The sequence below is a fragment of the Schistocerca gregaria genome, chromosome 6 (genome assembly GCF_023897955.1).
Source record: "Schistocerca gregaria isolate iqSchGreg1 chromosome 6, iqSchGreg1.2, whole genome shotgun sequence".
Taxonomy (NCBI): Eukaryota; Metazoa; Arthropoda; class Insecta; order Orthoptera; family Acrididae; genus Schistocerca; species Schistocerca gregaria.
The window spans coordinates 525,592,839-525,610,792 of record NC_064925.1 but is presented as its reverse complement, the minus strand read 5'-3'; the positions used below and the strand labels follow the sequence as shown (position 1 = coordinate 525,610,792).

The 17,954-nt window shown below is 39.5% G+C and overlaps 1 protein-coding gene across 3 annotated transcripts in view; it reads right to left on the bottom strand.

The window, feature by feature from the left end:
* LOC126278592 (sodium-dependent neutral amino acid transporter B(0)AT3) overlaps positions 1-17,954 on the bottom strand; it is a 561,831-nt gene that overhangs the window by 30,710 nt on the left and 513,167 nt on the right. For all 3 annotated transcript variants that reach the window (XR_007550727.1, XM_049978804.1, XM_049978805.1), the window contains exons 2-4: positions 9,410-9,642; positions 2,370-2,591; positions 1,970-2,080 (exon numbers count right to left, since the gene is read on the bottom strand). Coding sequence is in view for 2 of the 3 variants with exons in the window: in XM_049978804.1 (XP_049834761.1) it covers positions 1,970-2,080; positions 2,370-2,591; positions 9,410-9,642 (566 nt within the window). In the remaining variant the exon portion in view is untranslated. The remainder of the gene's footprint in view (positions 1-1,969; positions 2,081-2,369; positions 2,592-9,409; positions 9,643-17,954) is intronic.

Sequence of the window (17,954 nt, the reverse complement as noted above, 5' to 3'; positions counted from 1 at the left end):
AAATGTATTTTCTGCTAATGTAGTGAACACATGGCAAGGTTTCTGGGATCATCACAAGGGTTCTGAGGTCACCAAGCTATGTTTCTGGTCACTATCTTTTCATCAATATAACTTAATGATGTACTGTCTCAGTATAATGGGTACTCCATACTTATACATGTTGTCTTACTAGAAATTCTTCAATGGTGTCACCTGGCAGGATTAACCCCCTTATAAAAAATTATTGTCTTACAAAATTCTATGTACTTGCAAATCAAACATTGCATTTCTTTGTAAGCTGTAGGTATAACCAAAAAATGCCATGAATTTTATGTAAAGTAGTGTAAAGTGGACTTGTGTTGTATTAACCTTATATTATGCAGTCTTTTTTATTGTTTATGTGTTGAAGTATGTAAATGTATCACAGGATTCATTCTGTTTAAGCAGCACACCCTGCTGTAACAGGGAAAAGAAAGGAACCGGCAAAAAAGGAGTGAATATGCTCCTCTTTAAAAGGTTCTGACAGAAAAGTGGGAAACCAGCTGCCTCTGTCATCATTTCACCTTCCTCACCAAAGTTTTGGCATCCACTTTTTTGTGCAGAAAGAGAGAGAATAATGGGGGAAGAGTGGGGAGAGAGTGCCAGTGGGAAAGGAAGAGAGAGGAGACAGTGATGGTGGGAGGGAGAAGGTAGCAGTGAATGAGAAACAGAAATGGATGAAGACAACAGTAGTGAAAAGTGAGAGAGAGGAGATAGTGATGGTCAGTGAGAGACAATGGCAGTAAAAGAGAAAGAGAGATGGATGGAAATACAAGCAGTGGGAGCAAGAGGAGAGACAGGAGGCAGTGGGAGCAAAAGGGAAAGGATACAGTGGAAACAAAACAGAGAGATGAGAGGAGACTATACATAGGCATGGGGGCACGGTGGTCTGGGCAACTACCCCCTCCCCTCCTCTGCAGACTATTAGTCAAATTTAAGGACAAAAAAATTAACCTGCTTTCCCCCATCCCATATACCCACATGTTAAAGTTTCCTGGTCTATGGGTTGAAACCCCAAGCAAATCATCGCCAAGGACATGTGTAGAGACAATGGGGGCTGAAGAGAAAGGCAGGAAACTATATGCAAGAAAGAAAGAGGCAGTTGCAATGGTAGGGAAAAAGAATGGGACAATGAGAACAGCAATGGGACAGAGACACAGTGGTAGTGGCAACAAAGGAAACAGTGCTAAGGAAGAGTGAAGGAAAGGAATGAAGACAGTGACAGTGGGAGAGACAGACAGAAGCAAGTGTCAATGGGAGAAAAATACGACAGTAACAGAGATACATATATAGACAGTGGCACTGAGGGGGAAATGCCAAGCATAAAGGCTTAACTACAGAAGAGAGATTGGGTAAAAGGATTTAGTATGTTCTGTGTTAAAATATCACAAATATGTTCGCACGCCAAAATTTTTTGTGAGGATGGCTGAATGAGGATTGATGCAGCTGGTCTCCATTTTTCCATCAAAGTATTTTAAAGAGGAGCATATTTAGATTTTCTGTGCTCCAACAGGAACATTCTTCAGGTGATCAATTAATATGACTAGGTAAGTCTCTGTGCTTGAGAATATCATGCAACATTATGATACATCATAACCACACAAATAATGTAATTTATGGTAAAGTTTCTCCTTCAGTATATGTCTACATTTTAATATAAACTATATTAATGTATTTTCTTAACACATTACTGGAGTAAAATATTGGCTTCATATTCATTATAGGAATGAGAGCCCTGTCACAAAAAGCAGTACCTAAACAGGAGTCATGTGATGAAAAGCAGATCTTTAGAACAATTATGGTCTCAGACAATGAAGCTGTGATAGGCAATGTGAGGGTAAGTCACATTATAAAAGAATGAAGGACCAAAAAACACTACTGTTTCATAAGTAGTCAGCTCCGATTTATCATTTATAAATAACAGAAAAATAAACATATTTAAAGCTCTTACCTTTGGTGTATACATATGGATTATTCCTGCTTTAGCACCTTCTAATGTTAATCCTCTTATGAAGAAGATTGTAAGGACTATATATGGGAACAGGGATGTGAAATAGACAACCTGGAACGTAATAACATCTCATATTTGTAATAGTCTAATTAAATACTTATTTACAACTAATTAAATATGGAATAGCATTACTGCTGTTTGACATTTTGTTACTCACATATATTTTAAGCCATCCCTTAACACACACAACATTTTCCTTTCATTTCTTTTTTAAAACATTAAGGTACATTACCAAGTTAATAGTGCCACTCTATTTATTAAAAACAAGAAATAGTCATTATTTCTTAAATAAGAGTCTCCTAAAATTGTTTTAAATAGAACTGAAATACAAAATTAGTACCTTCCCAGAAGATTGAATGCCTTTCATGACTATGCAGAAGACTGTGGTCCAGGCCAATAGGAGGAGGACTACAATCCACCATTTCAGGCCCTGTGGGTCATCAATCGCTGGTGATGCATCAAGTGTTGTTCGGTACCAGAAATAAGCTGTCTCAGAGGATTTTGCACACTCAGCAATTTCTGTGCCATTGATTACAGGACAGGATGCCCAGGGCAAAGGACTCTGTAAATCAAGATATTATTATGGTATTTGTTAAAACTATTGTAATTTACAATTGAACCGAATGGCTCATAAAAGGTAGAAGCACAGAGTCCTGGTGGTCAACAGAGTTGACTATAGTAGCATACAACATTCTCAGAATCATGCATTACAGAATAACTGCTCTCAGTACCACAATGAAAAAATTGAAATTCAAGGTTTGTTTACGCAACAGAAATACTAAAGTACACAGAGAGATTCAATGCTGTTTCCCTTTTAATTGAATATGATCTGCCAATATGCTCATGCGGTTATGAGATCAACAAAAGGCTTGCATGAAAATATTGTTATTCCCAGGCTCCCTTTTGTATTACAAAATGCAAGAACCTGAAAGGGAAGAGAAGAGTTTCAAATAAAAATCTGTGTACATCCTAAACACTTTTCCTAAGAAATGCTCTAACTATACTCAGCACAACAAAAAATGATGCTGGACATAAAGATGGACGTAAGTTTCAATAGCATTAAAATGTATACTGATAATTTCCAAAAGAATCTTAGTAATATAAGATCAAACATCTTCCCAAAGTACCTTCTTATGAACTCAGGTACAACATTACACATATTCCTACCATAAGGACTGCAAAGACTAAATTAGACTGATTACAGCATGCACAGAGGATTCTAAGCAATTATTATTATTGTTATTATTTTGTTATTTGATGACCATCCAATTTATCGTATGCAGTGGTATGAGTTTTGTCATGTTTTGATATAGAAAAAAAAAAATAATAAAATTGTCTTATGTAATAGCATCTGAGAACAAATCTTAAGTTTATAAACTAAACACATTAATGTTTACATGATATAAATTGTAACAATAGAGTAATTGGGTAGAAACAAGAAACTGTTAGCAGAATGAATGTCCATTCTGCATTGTAGCATGCGCTGATGTGAAACTTCCTGGCAGCTTATGCAGATTAAAACTCTGTGACCAGGACTTGAATTCAGAACTGTTGCCTTTATGAGTTTGAGTCTCAGTCTGGCACACAGTTTTAATCCAACAGGGAGTTTCATACATTATTCCAGTGCCTTGAAAATTACTTTACACTAGCTATCAGATCACTGCTCTTTAGACACTAGTAATGAATGTTGAACAGCACTGATAATTCTACAAGTAAATAAATTATAGTTTACTTTTCATTCTTTTTAAAAGAACCAAGCACGAGATTCCTTCATAAAGATTCTCTCCTACGGTTACCACATTTGGGTGCAAGAGGAATGGCAAGGTAAGAGTGCCCACTGATAATCCCTGAGTCTAGCAGATGCATTTAATACACATTAATTAAGGCTGTTGCTTTTATTTTTTTTATTTTTGTGACAACTCATGTGACAAATGGTAGTGATACAATAAGGGCGATAAATTTTGTATAAATTGAGAATATAGATAATTAGAATCTTATATGTTATTTCATCCAACAGCTTTTAATGTGTAGCAAATATTGTGAATAGGTCACAGAAAAATTAGAAGTGATCACAATAGCTGCACAGTAGTATAGATGCAAATGTCTTATAATCATAGACTATACCCGCTGTCCCCACAGCAAAAGGTCATCATAACGTTACAGATCACACTCTCCACTAATAACTAAAATTACTTGTAATCACTGATCTGTTAGAGCCTGGTTCTCGAATAGCTATCAATTTGGAGTAGACCTGTCAACATAATATTAAGTGTTGTGTGGAATTATTATTTGATATTGTCTTAATGTAAAAATTTAAACTGAAGCACCTGCAAAATTATAGGCCAATATCTTTAACAAAGGTTTGCTGCTGAATTACTGAACATATTTTTCATTTCAGTATAATAAATTTTCTTTAGATGTGAAAGCTTCTGTCTACAAATCAGCACAGGGATAGAATGCATCATTCATGCAAAACTCAGCTTGCCCTTTTCCTGCACAGTATCTTCCAAACCACAGATGAAGGACAATGGGGAGGTTCGATACTCTACATTTCTGGAAATCATTTGACATGGTGCCCCTCTCCACACTATTAATGAAGATACAAGCATGTGGAACATGTTTCCAGATATTTGAGTGGCTTGGAGACTCTTTAAGTAATAGTATCCAGTATGTTTTCCTCCATAGTGAGTGTTCAACAGGGACAAGGGTATCAAAAGAGGTGCACCAAGGAAGTGTGATAGGACCACCCTTGTTCTCTACATACACAAATGATCTGAAGGACAAGGTGAACAGCAACCTGCAGTTTTTCACTGATGATGCTGTAGTGTACAGGAAAATATTGTCATTGAGTGATTGCAGGAGGGGACAAGATGACTTTGACAAAATTTCTAGTTGGTATGATGAATGGCAGCTTCCTCTAAAAGCAGAAAAATGTAAGTTAATGCAGATGAGTACCAAAATCAATTCTATAACATTTGAATACAGCATTAGTAGTGTGCTGCTTGACACAGTCACACCGATTAAATGTTTAGGCTTAATGTTGCAAAGTTATATGAAATGGAAAAAGCTCTTAAGGACACTCATAGGAAAGCCGAATGGTTGACTCCGGTTTATTGTGAGAGTTTTAGGAAAGTATGGTTCATCTGTAAAGGAGACTCAATACAGAACACTAGTGGAACTCATTATTAAGTATTGCTTAGGTGTTTGGCATCCCTGTAAGGAAAGATTAAAGGAAGACATAGCAGCAATTCAGAAGTGTGCTGTTAGATTTGATACCGGCAGGTTTGATCAACTCAAGAGTATTATGGAGATTTGGTATTCTCACCTGAGTGGGCTATAGAAAGACATTGAAGCAGTTCAAAGGTGGGCAGCTAGATTTGTTACCAGTAGGTTCAGTAAACATGTATCTATTATGAAGATGCTTTGTGGATTCAAATGGGAATTCTTGGGGATAAGACAACATTCTTTGCAGTTGGGAAAATTCAGAGAACTGGCATTTGAATTTGACTACAGAACAACTCTACTGATGCCAATGCTCATTGTATACAAGGACCAAGGAAATATGTTAAGAGAAATTGGAGCTTGTTTGGGGGCATATAGACAGCCATTTGCCCCTCATTATATCTGTGACTGGAACGAGAAAGAGAATGAGTAGTAGTGGAACAAGGTACCCTCTACCATGCACCATACAGTGGCTTGCAGATGTAGATAAAGTATTTGTTTCCTCTTAAAAAGAGACACTGGTCACTTTGGGCACTACATATTGTGTAAAAGTAGTTCCAGATGGCCATGTGACCCTCCCCATGACAAATGTTGGAGGGAAATCTTCACAATCTGTTAGCTCTATTGGATTCAATAATCAATGGCTTCAACTGCATATGACATATTTTAACAGGCTTGTGGACACTTTTCATTGCTCTATTGAGGCCATTATCAAGACCTGAGGTGTTACCCATGTGACATCTCCTGGGTCTTTTCATCCAGTCTGTTTATTTGGGTTACCTAATAAATTAGACATGGCACATAGAACATTACACTATTCTATTCTGAAGGGCAATTTTGTAAATGTCATCAGAGCAGTGCTTGTGTCTGTGTATGTGCGGATGGATAAGTGAGTGTGTGTGTGTGTGTGTGTGTGTGTGTGTGTGTGTGTGTGCGCGCGCGCGAGTGTACACCTGTCCTTTTTTTCCCCTAAGGGAAGTCTTTCCGCTACCGGGATTGGAATGACTCCTTACCCTCTCCCTTAAAACCCACATCCTTTCGTCTTTCCCTCTCCTTCCAGAAGAAGCAACCATCGGTTGCAAAAGCTAGTAATTCTGTGTGTGTGTTTGTGTGTTTTGTTCATGTGCCTGTCTGCCGGCGCTTTCCTGCTTGGTAAGTCTTGGAATCTTTGTTTTTAATATATTTTTCCCATGTGGAAGTTTCTTTCTATTTTATTTACAATCACAAATTCTGTTTGATACACAATAAGATCATACTTTTGATTGGTGTGGCACTGATCCAAAAGTGATTTAGAAGTCAATAAAGACTGCATCCGCCTGATTGCTTTGAGCGTTGGTTTCCAGGCTGTCATGTGAGAACAGTGCAGCTGGGTCTGGCACATCCAATGTTTTCTGAATCAGTGCTGGTGGAGGTCATTTGGTTCAATATATTTCATTACATTTGAGCTTGGATTATGTTCTAAGATTCTACAATACATGGATATAAATGGTTCCAGGTGGTTGTTTTTGTGGATCATTACTAGTACCATTCTCCTAGACAAGTGTGCCCTATACCTTCTTCCAACAACTGCACATAGCTTTTAGTTTGAGCGATCCACAGCATATTAAAGTTAAAGAGAGAGGCTAACTCAGCTGCAAATTCTGTGTAGAACCTCACAGAGACTCCATCAGCCCCATAACTTTTGTCTGTTTTAGCAATTTCAACTATTTCTCAATCCCTCTGACATTAATATCAACAACACTCATCTTTGCAGTGGTGCAACAGTTACATTGGTGCAGTATTTCTGAATCTTCTTTGTAGATAAACATATGAATTACTTTTTTTTAGTTCTTTTGACAAGGCTCTACTGTGGCAGTAATCGAAGGGTTCATGCATTGCTCTTTCAACATCCAAATGTGTTTCATTCAGTGTATATCTGTCTATAGTTCTATGCTTTGTTTTACACATATTGGGCACTAGTCACTGCTTCTTGAGAAGTTCCTTTACTGAGCCTGTTACTACAGAGGTACATCCCATCATGAACTGTTCTACTAGGTACATATCTATCCAATAATTTATCAAATGCATGAGGGTGGTTTGGAAAGTTCTCGGAATCACCATGGGAGGTCAGCACTAGCGCAATGAGTTGTTCATGTGATATTCATTGGACTATTGCCTATAAACACATGCCACGTCAGTGTTCTTGGAAGAGAGCTGTGGCGGTCGTGTGGCTCTGTTGTTGTTCCTGCGTAATGATTTGTGAAGATGGAAAAAAAAAAAAAATCGAGATTTGAGCAGTGATTAAGTACTTCGTAAAGAATGGTATGAAAGCAAAGGACATTCATGCCAATTACCAGAATACACTGGGGGACTCTGCTCCTTCATATTCAACTGTTGCCAAGTGGACAATTGAATTTAAATTTGGTCAGGAGAGCTTAGATGATGATCCATGCAGTTGTTGGCCAAGATGTGTCACTACTCCAGAAATCATTGCAAAAGTGCACCAAATGGTCATGAAGGATTACCAACTGAAAGTGCGTGAAACTGCTCACGCTTGCCAGATGTCATCCAGAAGAGTATATCACATTTTAACTGAAGAATTAGAAATGAAAAAATGATATGAAAGATGGGTGCCATGACTCTTGATGCTGGATCAAAAACACATGACAATGGACATATTGGCCTGTTTTAGGAGAAATGAACAAGATTTTTTGCGATGGTTTGTGACCACTGGAGAAACTTGTGTGCACTACTATACTCCAGAGACAAAACAACAGTCAAAGCAGTGGAAACATGCTGATTCTCTGCCACCAAAGAAAGCAAAGACAATTCCTTCAGCAGGAAAGGTCATGGCGTCAGGTTTTGTTTGTAGATTATCTCCCCGCTGAGCAAAAAATTACTGGAAGATACTATGCTAACATCCTGGGCAAGGAAGAAAGTCACCTTCTGTCAAGACAATGCGCACCCACACACACTTGCCAACGCCATGGAAAATTAAACGAACTAAGGTATGAATTGTTGCCACACCCACCTTATTCACCTAATATGGCTCTGTCAGACTTCCATCTCTTCCCAAAACTGAAAATTTTTGTTGGAGATGAAGATTCACTTCAAATGAAGAACTGATAGCCATAGTTGACAACTATTTTGCAGGCCCGGAGGAAACTCATTTTCGATATGGGATCAAGGCACTGGAACATCGTTGGACCAAGCGCATTAACCTACAGGGGGACTACATTGAAAAATTAAAAAAGTATCAGTGATGTAAGTACTTTTTTTTCATTTCCATTTAGAGAACTTTTCAAACCACCCTCATACTTCTAAACTAGAGACACAGTTCCTCACATGCTCCTGCCAGAGCTAAATGCTTGAGTTCCTCCTAGTTTTAAGGCATTACTGCTGGCTTATCTACTTTTGTCAACAATAAAATTAATATTTTTAGTTACTGTTCACGCTTTGGTAATCATGTTGCTACAGGTGCATCATGGTCACTGATACCCATTTCATTGTGAAAATCCTCCCTCAAAGGCGGCAAGTCTGTCTGTTGTTGTAGTCAGTGGACTTACAAACAATGTGTGCCAAGTAGTTATCTGATCAATGTTCTTGTCTTTTTGTATCTATACCTTGACTTGTTTCACACTCCAGAAGGTTCTGTTTCTTTTCTAAATCTATGAATGAACGAAAGTATTTGCTATTGTTAGGCATCTTGTCATGACCACCACTTACTGCAACTATACAAAGCAATTGCTGGGTAGCTGTAGTGTCCTCTAATGAAAATAGTCTGATAGAGAGTGTATATATGTGTGAACTGGGATTTTTTATGACATCTATTAGAAGGATTCAGTTATAAGTTTCTATCTGATGAAGGGTTAAACTACCCCAAAAATTTCTCTGTTGTCGATTTCGTGTTTCTACTGTGAGGCTGAACAGTTTCTTTATCAGTATTTATCATTTTTATGTTCCACAATGCAGCTCGAAATGAAGAATCAAATTTATATATTTCTGAAAATTTCGTTTGGATAAGGGAATGTGTAGATTTATTTCTTCGAAGACTAACGTTTCATATTGTACAAATCCATGTTCCAATAGAAAAGTAAGGTTTCTAACATATTTACACCCAAAAGAGAATACTGAAGTAAAAAAAAATCATATGACAGAAATTAGGTGGGATCTTCCTACCTGAAATGAGTTGAACAGGTAATAGAAGCACCAAGTGATGATGACGTTATAGTACAACGAGATCAAGAACGTGACTATTCCACTAGCAATGCCAATTCCACCCAGCCAAGGGTGTATTGTGTTCCATACGCCCATGGATCCCAGCCGCATGCGTTGTCCAATTCCCAGTTCAATCAGGAAAAGAGGTATCCCTTCCAGAACAAGCATTACGGCAAAGGGTATCAGGAAAGCACCTGCAACAGAAGAAACAAATAACTGTAAGAATGACTATCCTGACGTAGCTGGTTCATCACTAAATTAAATATATCTTTTTCCGCTATTTTACGGGTGACACCGTCACGTAACAATGGAGAATAATTAATTAGTACTACTTCAAGGCTATAGTACAGGGTTACAGTCAATGTGCAACAATAACGTAGTTTTCATAAATGAAGGATTCTTTAACGTACATAATTCTAAAGCATTTATTTAAAAGCATGGTATCACGTATCGGGTTCTCAATGGCTACATTATTCATACGTGCACGTGCTGTTACAAGACGCTACGACCCTCAGTGTCATATCGTCTACTTTTTTCACGATTCAGAGCTTCACATTTACTTTTACTTCTGACATTGAACGAATTTGGTGTTTGTCTTGTAGATGAGAATGAAAGAGTGTTCTCCCATTCACATCAAGTCTGAACTATGACATGCTTGTGTGTTATTTTGATTTCATATATCTTCTACGGTTTTACACTCTGAATCATTACATTGTTTTTCTCGTGTCTGCTGTCTTTTCGGCTCTTGTACCTGTTCAGGCTTCGAGCTGGTACAGAAAATTTCAACTGGTCTACATCTACATCTGCATTTATACACTGAAAACTACTATGGAGCGCATGGCATAAGGTACGTCCCCTTGTACTGTACAGTACCTTTTGATAGCTTGTTCGCTTTCCCAATACTTATGACAAAAAATTACTGTAATCAGAGAATCTGTTTTCCATTGGAGAATCGTTACGACGGATAGTAAAATATGTCTTATTATTTATCGCGTCTAATAAAAACATTATATTATTTCTCTGCCTCATGTTTATAAGCAGACATCTGTGATAACAATTTCAAAACGGCAGTACCGGTACGAATTTTGCTTTCAAGATATTTCCGACACATCATCGGAACTCTGATAACGTGAGGTCTAAAACACAGTCATGCGCTCTGTGCTTTGTTATTTGCTGTTCTTCTTATCTTTTTTTACCGTCTTCATATGAGTTTCTGAAGTACGCCAGAAGGCACTGAAGCGAAGTGAGGAAGAAGCTAGGAAGGAAATACATAAAATAATAAGGACCAGGAATGATATTCGATCCACGCAATAAATTCTCGTAATGCATACACGAGAGGGTGGAACATAACATGAGAGTGGTGGCGGTGCTGAGCGGCTTGGCGTATCGGCGAGTGGAATATTCCATTCCTTGGCGAACCCTGCAGGTCGTGCTACCAACCCTGCAACTGCGGTGTTCTAGTGACCCTGCAACTGCGCCAGTGCGCTGTTTCCCGACTGCAGAGCGTAAATAGGTACCTTGCATTTAGTCGTCGGTGATGTGGAGCAGTTGTACGCAGGGGCGGTCTCACATAAAGTTCGTAACAGAACAAGTACAGATAAAGCGCTGTGACAGTTAAATGCATGGCACCGTTTTCCATTGAACAATTAATTAGTAAGAAGCATGTCATAGCTCGAGACTGCCATGTGAAAAAGATGCGCATTAAGTTACACGTGTGCACGAAAACAACACTTAGTGATAACCCAGTAAAAACATGAATCAACACTTTTAGTGAGGTAGTCACCACACCGTCCTTTGAAATAAGGACTCGGTGAAACCTTTTTGTGTGAAGTACATTCATTAGCGGCTTCGTGTGTATCGTTAGAAAATCCATAATTAGGTAAGCCACCAGTTTATTTTAGTAGCAAGTGAACGAATGCGCGTCAAATTGATTTACAATTGGAGTTGAGTAAAATTACGTTTCATCTGTATTGTTACCCTTTTTTGTGCATTAGTTAGTAGAACCCCTCCTGCAAAATTTTGCGGAGAATTTCGAAAAATACATTTTTATTTTAGCTATCCGATTTACGTAGTCAAATAGATAGAAGGAACGCCTTATATGAACAAAAAAAGACTTTTTTGTTTTTCAATTTAACCATGAAACGTTCGTTTTTATGAATTTATTATCACTGATAAACTTGGAGCAGCGAAATCCTGTCATTCGTCAAAGTCTAAATTTGTATTCGTTTGAACATTTTCGCTTTATTTGAGAGAAGATCTCTCATCCGAAGTGTGTCCCTGCATGAAACACTGTACCTTATAACGCATAGTTATTTTACCTCACTCAGTAGTCGTGATATGTATGTTTGCTTTCTTGAATGTTGTTTCCCTGTTTTGAAATGTTTCAAGAACTTTTGGTTATTCACGAAAGCTGAATCTGGCAATCATGACGATTACGACGTGGAAGGAAACATTTGGCGAGATACGTTAGTTAGATTGGCATCAGTACTTTAGATTCGGATATAAAATACTAATAACTTACAAGAGTTGGACTATTAGACTAATTCATTCGTTCTCACTTCCGGAGGGGATCGACAGCGTTAAGCGACTGCAAAGTGACAGACTGGAAAAGCTCGAACAGAATAATGAACTCAAGACGGAACAAATGCGCTGCTCAAACTTGTAAATATTCGTACTTAGGTTTTACAAGAATTAATTTTCGTTAGTAATAATCTGGGAATTCTTTGATTGCTGTAATCGCCTATATTGTTTTCACACGAGAGAAAAAATAATCTTTTACTTATAAGCAAGGGGAGATGCTGATTTACTTAAACTTCGCCGTTTGAAACGGTTACTTTCACCAACAGTCATAGCCAGAATCACCTCACGTAAAGCTCTTCTGGAAGATTTGACATAGATATGTTCTGCGAAAGCTTCAGTTATTGATACTCCCTATTCTGAAAAAAGCAATGGAAATCAATGAACAGGGATAGTTGTGAAGCATGCGTCATCCATGAAGTTAATAATGCACGAATAGGCGGACTTCTGCACTAATAGTTCAAATGGCTCTGAGCACTATGGGACTTAACAGCTGTGGTCATCAGTCCCCTAAAAACTTAGAACTACTTAAACCTAACTAACCTAAGGACATCACACACATCCATGTCCGAGGCAGGATTCGAACCTGCGACCGTAGCAGTCGCACGGTTCCGGACTGCGCGCCTAGAACCGCGAGACCACCGCGGCCGGCCACAAAAATAAGGGAGGTTTGATTTTGGTGGAGATTGGGGGGGGGGGGGGGCGTCACTACGATAAAGTTAAATGAAGAATAGATGAATTATAGAAATAAGTGCATGGAGTGAACCCGTGACGCAGAATTTGAAGCTGTAATGAGAGACGGGCGTCGATTAGAGGGTCCTGGGACGAGTGAAGAACGCATTACGTGGTCGTGTGGATGAATAGTTATTAGACTTTAAATCCGTAGGTTAGGGTTACTACCCGGGTCTTCCCAATGATTTCTTCCACCAATATTTGCATCTTACGGCTCACAATGCTTTGTGCATTCAAATACATACAAACACCTCTATCTTAAAATTAATTCATGCAATCTCTCATTATTCTCCTTCAGGATATACGCGTTGGTGCACTCTCTCAAAACACGTGGTGGATTATCCACTGTTGGAGTATTAGGGAAAGATGTTTGCGAATACTTCTTAATCAGACGCAAATAGTTCTAGGAACGAAAAATGATGACCACAAGTGTTTCTTTCGCTTTTGAGAAGAGAAAGAAATGATCTGAGATTACACTTTGATCTGACGCTATACGCGGAAATTTTTGGATTTAGAGCTCATCAGAAAATGCTCATATTTTGGTCACCCAGTGTTCGGGCTGTTATTGTGGTAGAACAAATTTTCGTTAACCTTTCTCTATTCACTGGTTCCACATATTCCAAATGCGCACTGCAACGCCACGCATCTACAGTGTGTGAGTAAGATGTTGTTCCAAGTTGTAACTAAGAAAGCAGATAGTGTATCATTCTTTCCCGACGTTTTTTGCTGTATATTGTTTAACTGCAACGGAATCGTCTGGGAAGATTTAGATAAACTAACACAACTTCGTTTCTGACTAAGAACGTTAAAGTCAATTTCCGATATCGATTTTGAGCCAACAGAATTAGATCTTATCAATCTGCTGACAGGACATGCATGCATATTTATTCCCGAGTTGGGCCGTGTGGTGTCCACTGATCAAAAAGTTTTCTGAGCCGAAGATTCTCTCTAGCAGGTACGAGAAAATTGCTGATCCAATACCAAGAGCACACTGAATTTGTTGGTAGGTACAGTGATTCTGTTGTGGAGTAAATTTCCTTTGAAGAGAGTCCCGAGGAGATTCTGTCATTATGACATGGATGCACAAAGATTGCGAAAGAAATCGCTCTTGCCGGAACCGTTGCAGCATTCTCCTTCAACTGTTGAAGGATTCGACAGCGAAACTTAATGGTGACCTGAGTGAGCCTCCCTCCCTCCCAGCGTCTTCACCATATCTGTATCGATGAGCGATGCATCTTTTAAAGCAAATGTTTTATGCTCTTCTGTGGACTCTGCTGGCACTAAACAAATTAATAAACAAATAGTATCAAACGTCTATCCTACAGCTTCCTCCAGTCAGTATCTTCGATGGTGATGGCTTAACTCTGGTTAAGTCTGGACTCCACGGAACGAAACGTCATAGCATTTCGCAGCGCATCTCAAATGGTGGCATTCACACAACCCGTCAAAGCAAATTTTGCACTTTGCGTTTTCTTCAAATTAATTTTTCTTTGCTTTGAATTCGTGACACTTTGCAAAGTTTGCACTAGAACTCGATATTTACCCTTCTAGTGTTCTCTAACAGAAGAAACAATGTTTGAACCTAAAAATTCTTATATTTTACAATACCAGGACGAGAAAGAGAAATGTATAGATAATAAAATTTTATTGAAAATTATGCTCCATTGAACGAGGAAACTGATTTTTTGTAATCGTTTGGCAATTAGACACGACATTAAACGCACAGGATAAAACAAGGACGACATGTACTGCCTTCTAAAAATTATGTTTATATATACAGGGTGTTACAAAAAGGTACGTCCAAACTTTCAGGAAACATTCCTCATACACGACTAAAGAAAATGTTATGTGGACATGTGTCCGAAAACGCTTAATTTCCATGTTAGAGCTCATTTTAGTTTGTTCTTCCACCTACGCTCAATGGAGCACATTATCATGATTTCATACGGGATACTCTACCTGTGCTGCTAGAACATGTGCCTCTACAAGTACCACACAACATGTGGTTCATGCACGATGGAGCTCCTGCACATTTCAGTCGAAGTGTTCGTACGCTTCTCAGCTACAGATTCGGTGACCGATGGATTGGTAGAGGCGGACCAATTCCATGGCCTCCACGCTGTCCTGACCTCAACCCTCTTGACTTTCATTTATGGGGGCATTTGAAAGCTATTGTCTACGCAATCCCGGTACCAAATGTAGACACTCTTCGTGCTCGTATTGTGGACGGCTGTGATACAATACGCCATTCTCCAGGGCTGCATCAGCGCATCAGGAATTCCATGCGACGGAGGGTGGATGCATGTATCCTCGCTAGCGGAGGACATTTTGAACATATTCTGTAACAAAGTGTTTGAAGTCACGCTGGTACGTTCTGTTGCTGTGTGTTTCCATTCCATGATTAATGTGATTTGAAGAGAAGTAATAAAATGAGCTCTAACATGGAAAGTAAGCATTTCCGGACACATGTCCACATAACATATTTTCTTTCTTTGTGTGTGAGGAATGTTTCCTGAAAGTTTGGCCGTACCTTTTTGTAACACCCTGTATATTCCCAGCAAATAAACTAACAAGCAGAACATAGCATTGGAGAAAAATTTTCGGACACAAGAGTAACTTCGGGCGTACTCTAATTGAGTGTTACAGGTATAGTACTTTTCGCAATATGTGTATGACATAGCAGACAACATTGGGACTTCCATGAGGCTTTTCGCTTCTGATACAGTTTTATACAGACAAATCGCAACGCTAGAAAATTGTAGCGAATTGCAGAAACAGACCTGCAGTGGATCGACGCTTGGTGAGGTAGTGGTAATTGACCCTCAGCATAAACAAATACTCTGAAGAGCCAAAGAAACTGGTGCACCTGCCTAATATCGTGTAGGGCCTCCGCGAACACGCAGAAGTGCCACAACACGACGTTGCATGGACACGACTAATGTCTGATGTAGTGCTGGAGGGAACTGACGCCATGAATCCTATAGAGCTGTCCATAAATACGTAAGAGTACGAGGGGGTGGAGATCTCTTTTGAACAGCATCCCAGATATGCTAAATAATTTTCATGTCTGGAGGCCAGCGGAAGTATTTAAACTCGGAAGAGTGTTCCTGGAGCCACTCTGCAGCAATTCTGGACGTGTCGTGCGTCGCATTGTCATGCTGGAATTGCCCGAGTCCATCGGAATGCAGATGAACATCAGTGGATGCAGGGGATCAGACAGGATGCTTACGTTCGTGTCGCCTGCCAGAGTCGTATCTAGACGTATCAGGGGTCCCGTATCACTCCTACTACACACACCCCACACCATTACAGAGCCTCCACCAGCTTGAAGAGTCCCCTGCTGACATGCAGGGTCCATGGATTCATGAGACTGTCCCCATAACCGTATACGTCCATCCACTTGATACAATTTGAAACGAGACTTTTCCGAACCAGGCAACACGTTTCCAGTCATCAACAGTCAATGTCCGCGTTCACGGGCCCAGGTGAGACGTAAAGCTTTGTGTCGTGCAGTTGTCAAGGGTACACGAGTGGGCCTCCAGCTTCAAAAGCCCAAATATATGATGTTTCATTGAATGGTTCGCTTGCTGATAGCCCTGTATTGAATTCTGCAGCAATTTGCGGAAGGGTTCATTATATGAGGTTGAACGATTGGTTCCGTTCTTACAGTATCTTTTTCCGCCCGCAGCTGTCTCGGAGATTTGTTCCTAGAAGAATCAACAGATATATTGCTTTCTCCTATATATATATATATATATATATATATATATATATATATATATATATATATATATATATATATATATCGCGAGAGGACCATGGAGATAAAAGTAGAGGGATTCGAGCGCACATGGAGGTTTACCGACAATCGTTCTTCCCCTGAACCATTCGCGACTGGAAAAGGGAAAGGGGAGACTGACAGTGGTACACAAAGTACCCTATGCCACACACCACAAGGAGGCTGTGTAGATGGAGGTAATATATTATCAGAAAAGCTAAACTGTTTTTCATCTTATCTAACTAAAAGGATGGAGCGTCGAATTGACAGAGCCATGGAGCATCCAGAACGAAAAAGGATCCTCGTAATGAGCATTAATCACTACAGGCGAACCATAGGGATCTTCATAGGGTCTGCTCTTGTTCTTCTTCTATATAAATTATCTATAATCTTCAGCCTGCTTAGCTGAGTGGTAACGTGTTTGCCTACTAAGCAGCGGGCCCAGGTTCGATTCCCGACCGGGTTGGAGATTTTCTGCGCTCGTGGACTGGGTGTTGTGTTGTTCTCATCATCACTGACGCGCAAGTTGCCCAATGAGGCGTCACCTGATAGGAGACCTGCACCCGGCCGCCGAAATTCCCCAGTTGGGGCCTCCCGGCCAACAATGCCACACGATCATTTCATCTATCTGTAATCATATATATAAGAAGCAGAAATATTTCTTCTTGCTGAGAGTGTAAGTGTTACTAAATTGTTGAGACTTTCGTGGTCACTTGTTGGCAAATTGTCTGCTGACTTCTGTCTCGGGATTTACCGCCAACAGCAACGGCGGGTGAATACTGGACAACGCCATGCACTCGTTCTGGCGAAACATCAGGAAAATCGTTGAGCAAATGTCAGCCGAGAATCCAGCAAAAGCCGAAGAGCAAATTGTCAGTGTAAGTATTATTAAACAGCCTAACGAAGAATCTTCAACAACTGATGAATTTTCTTGAAAGTTAAGAACAGATGCTCTGTAGATGGACTGTCAATGAATCTCGATAATGGGTAATACATGAAATTCTCTCCTGCACAAGAATTGATGAATGAGGGTAAATCAACGAATGAAATTGGGGATTGTAAACTCTATGGTGCGTATGCTGACATGGATCTGACCTGGAATTCACATGTTACAAATCATTTTTAACGCCTAAGCAATGCAACTTTTGCGTTACGTATTATATTTGAGTATGGAGGTGAAAAAGTCAAGAACTTTGTTTTTTTTTCTGTTTTCGTTAACCAATGTCTTATGACGTCCTATTGTCATATACGGGGGGTAACGTGTCACCGAGGCTGGAGGTTTTTTGTGCATGGAAGCATGTAATACTGATAATTAATGAAAGTTCCTGGCAGATTAAAATTGTGTGCTGGACTCGGACTTAAGGATCCTTGCATCTCGCGAGCAAGTGCTCTACCAACTGAGTTACCCGAGAGCGATTC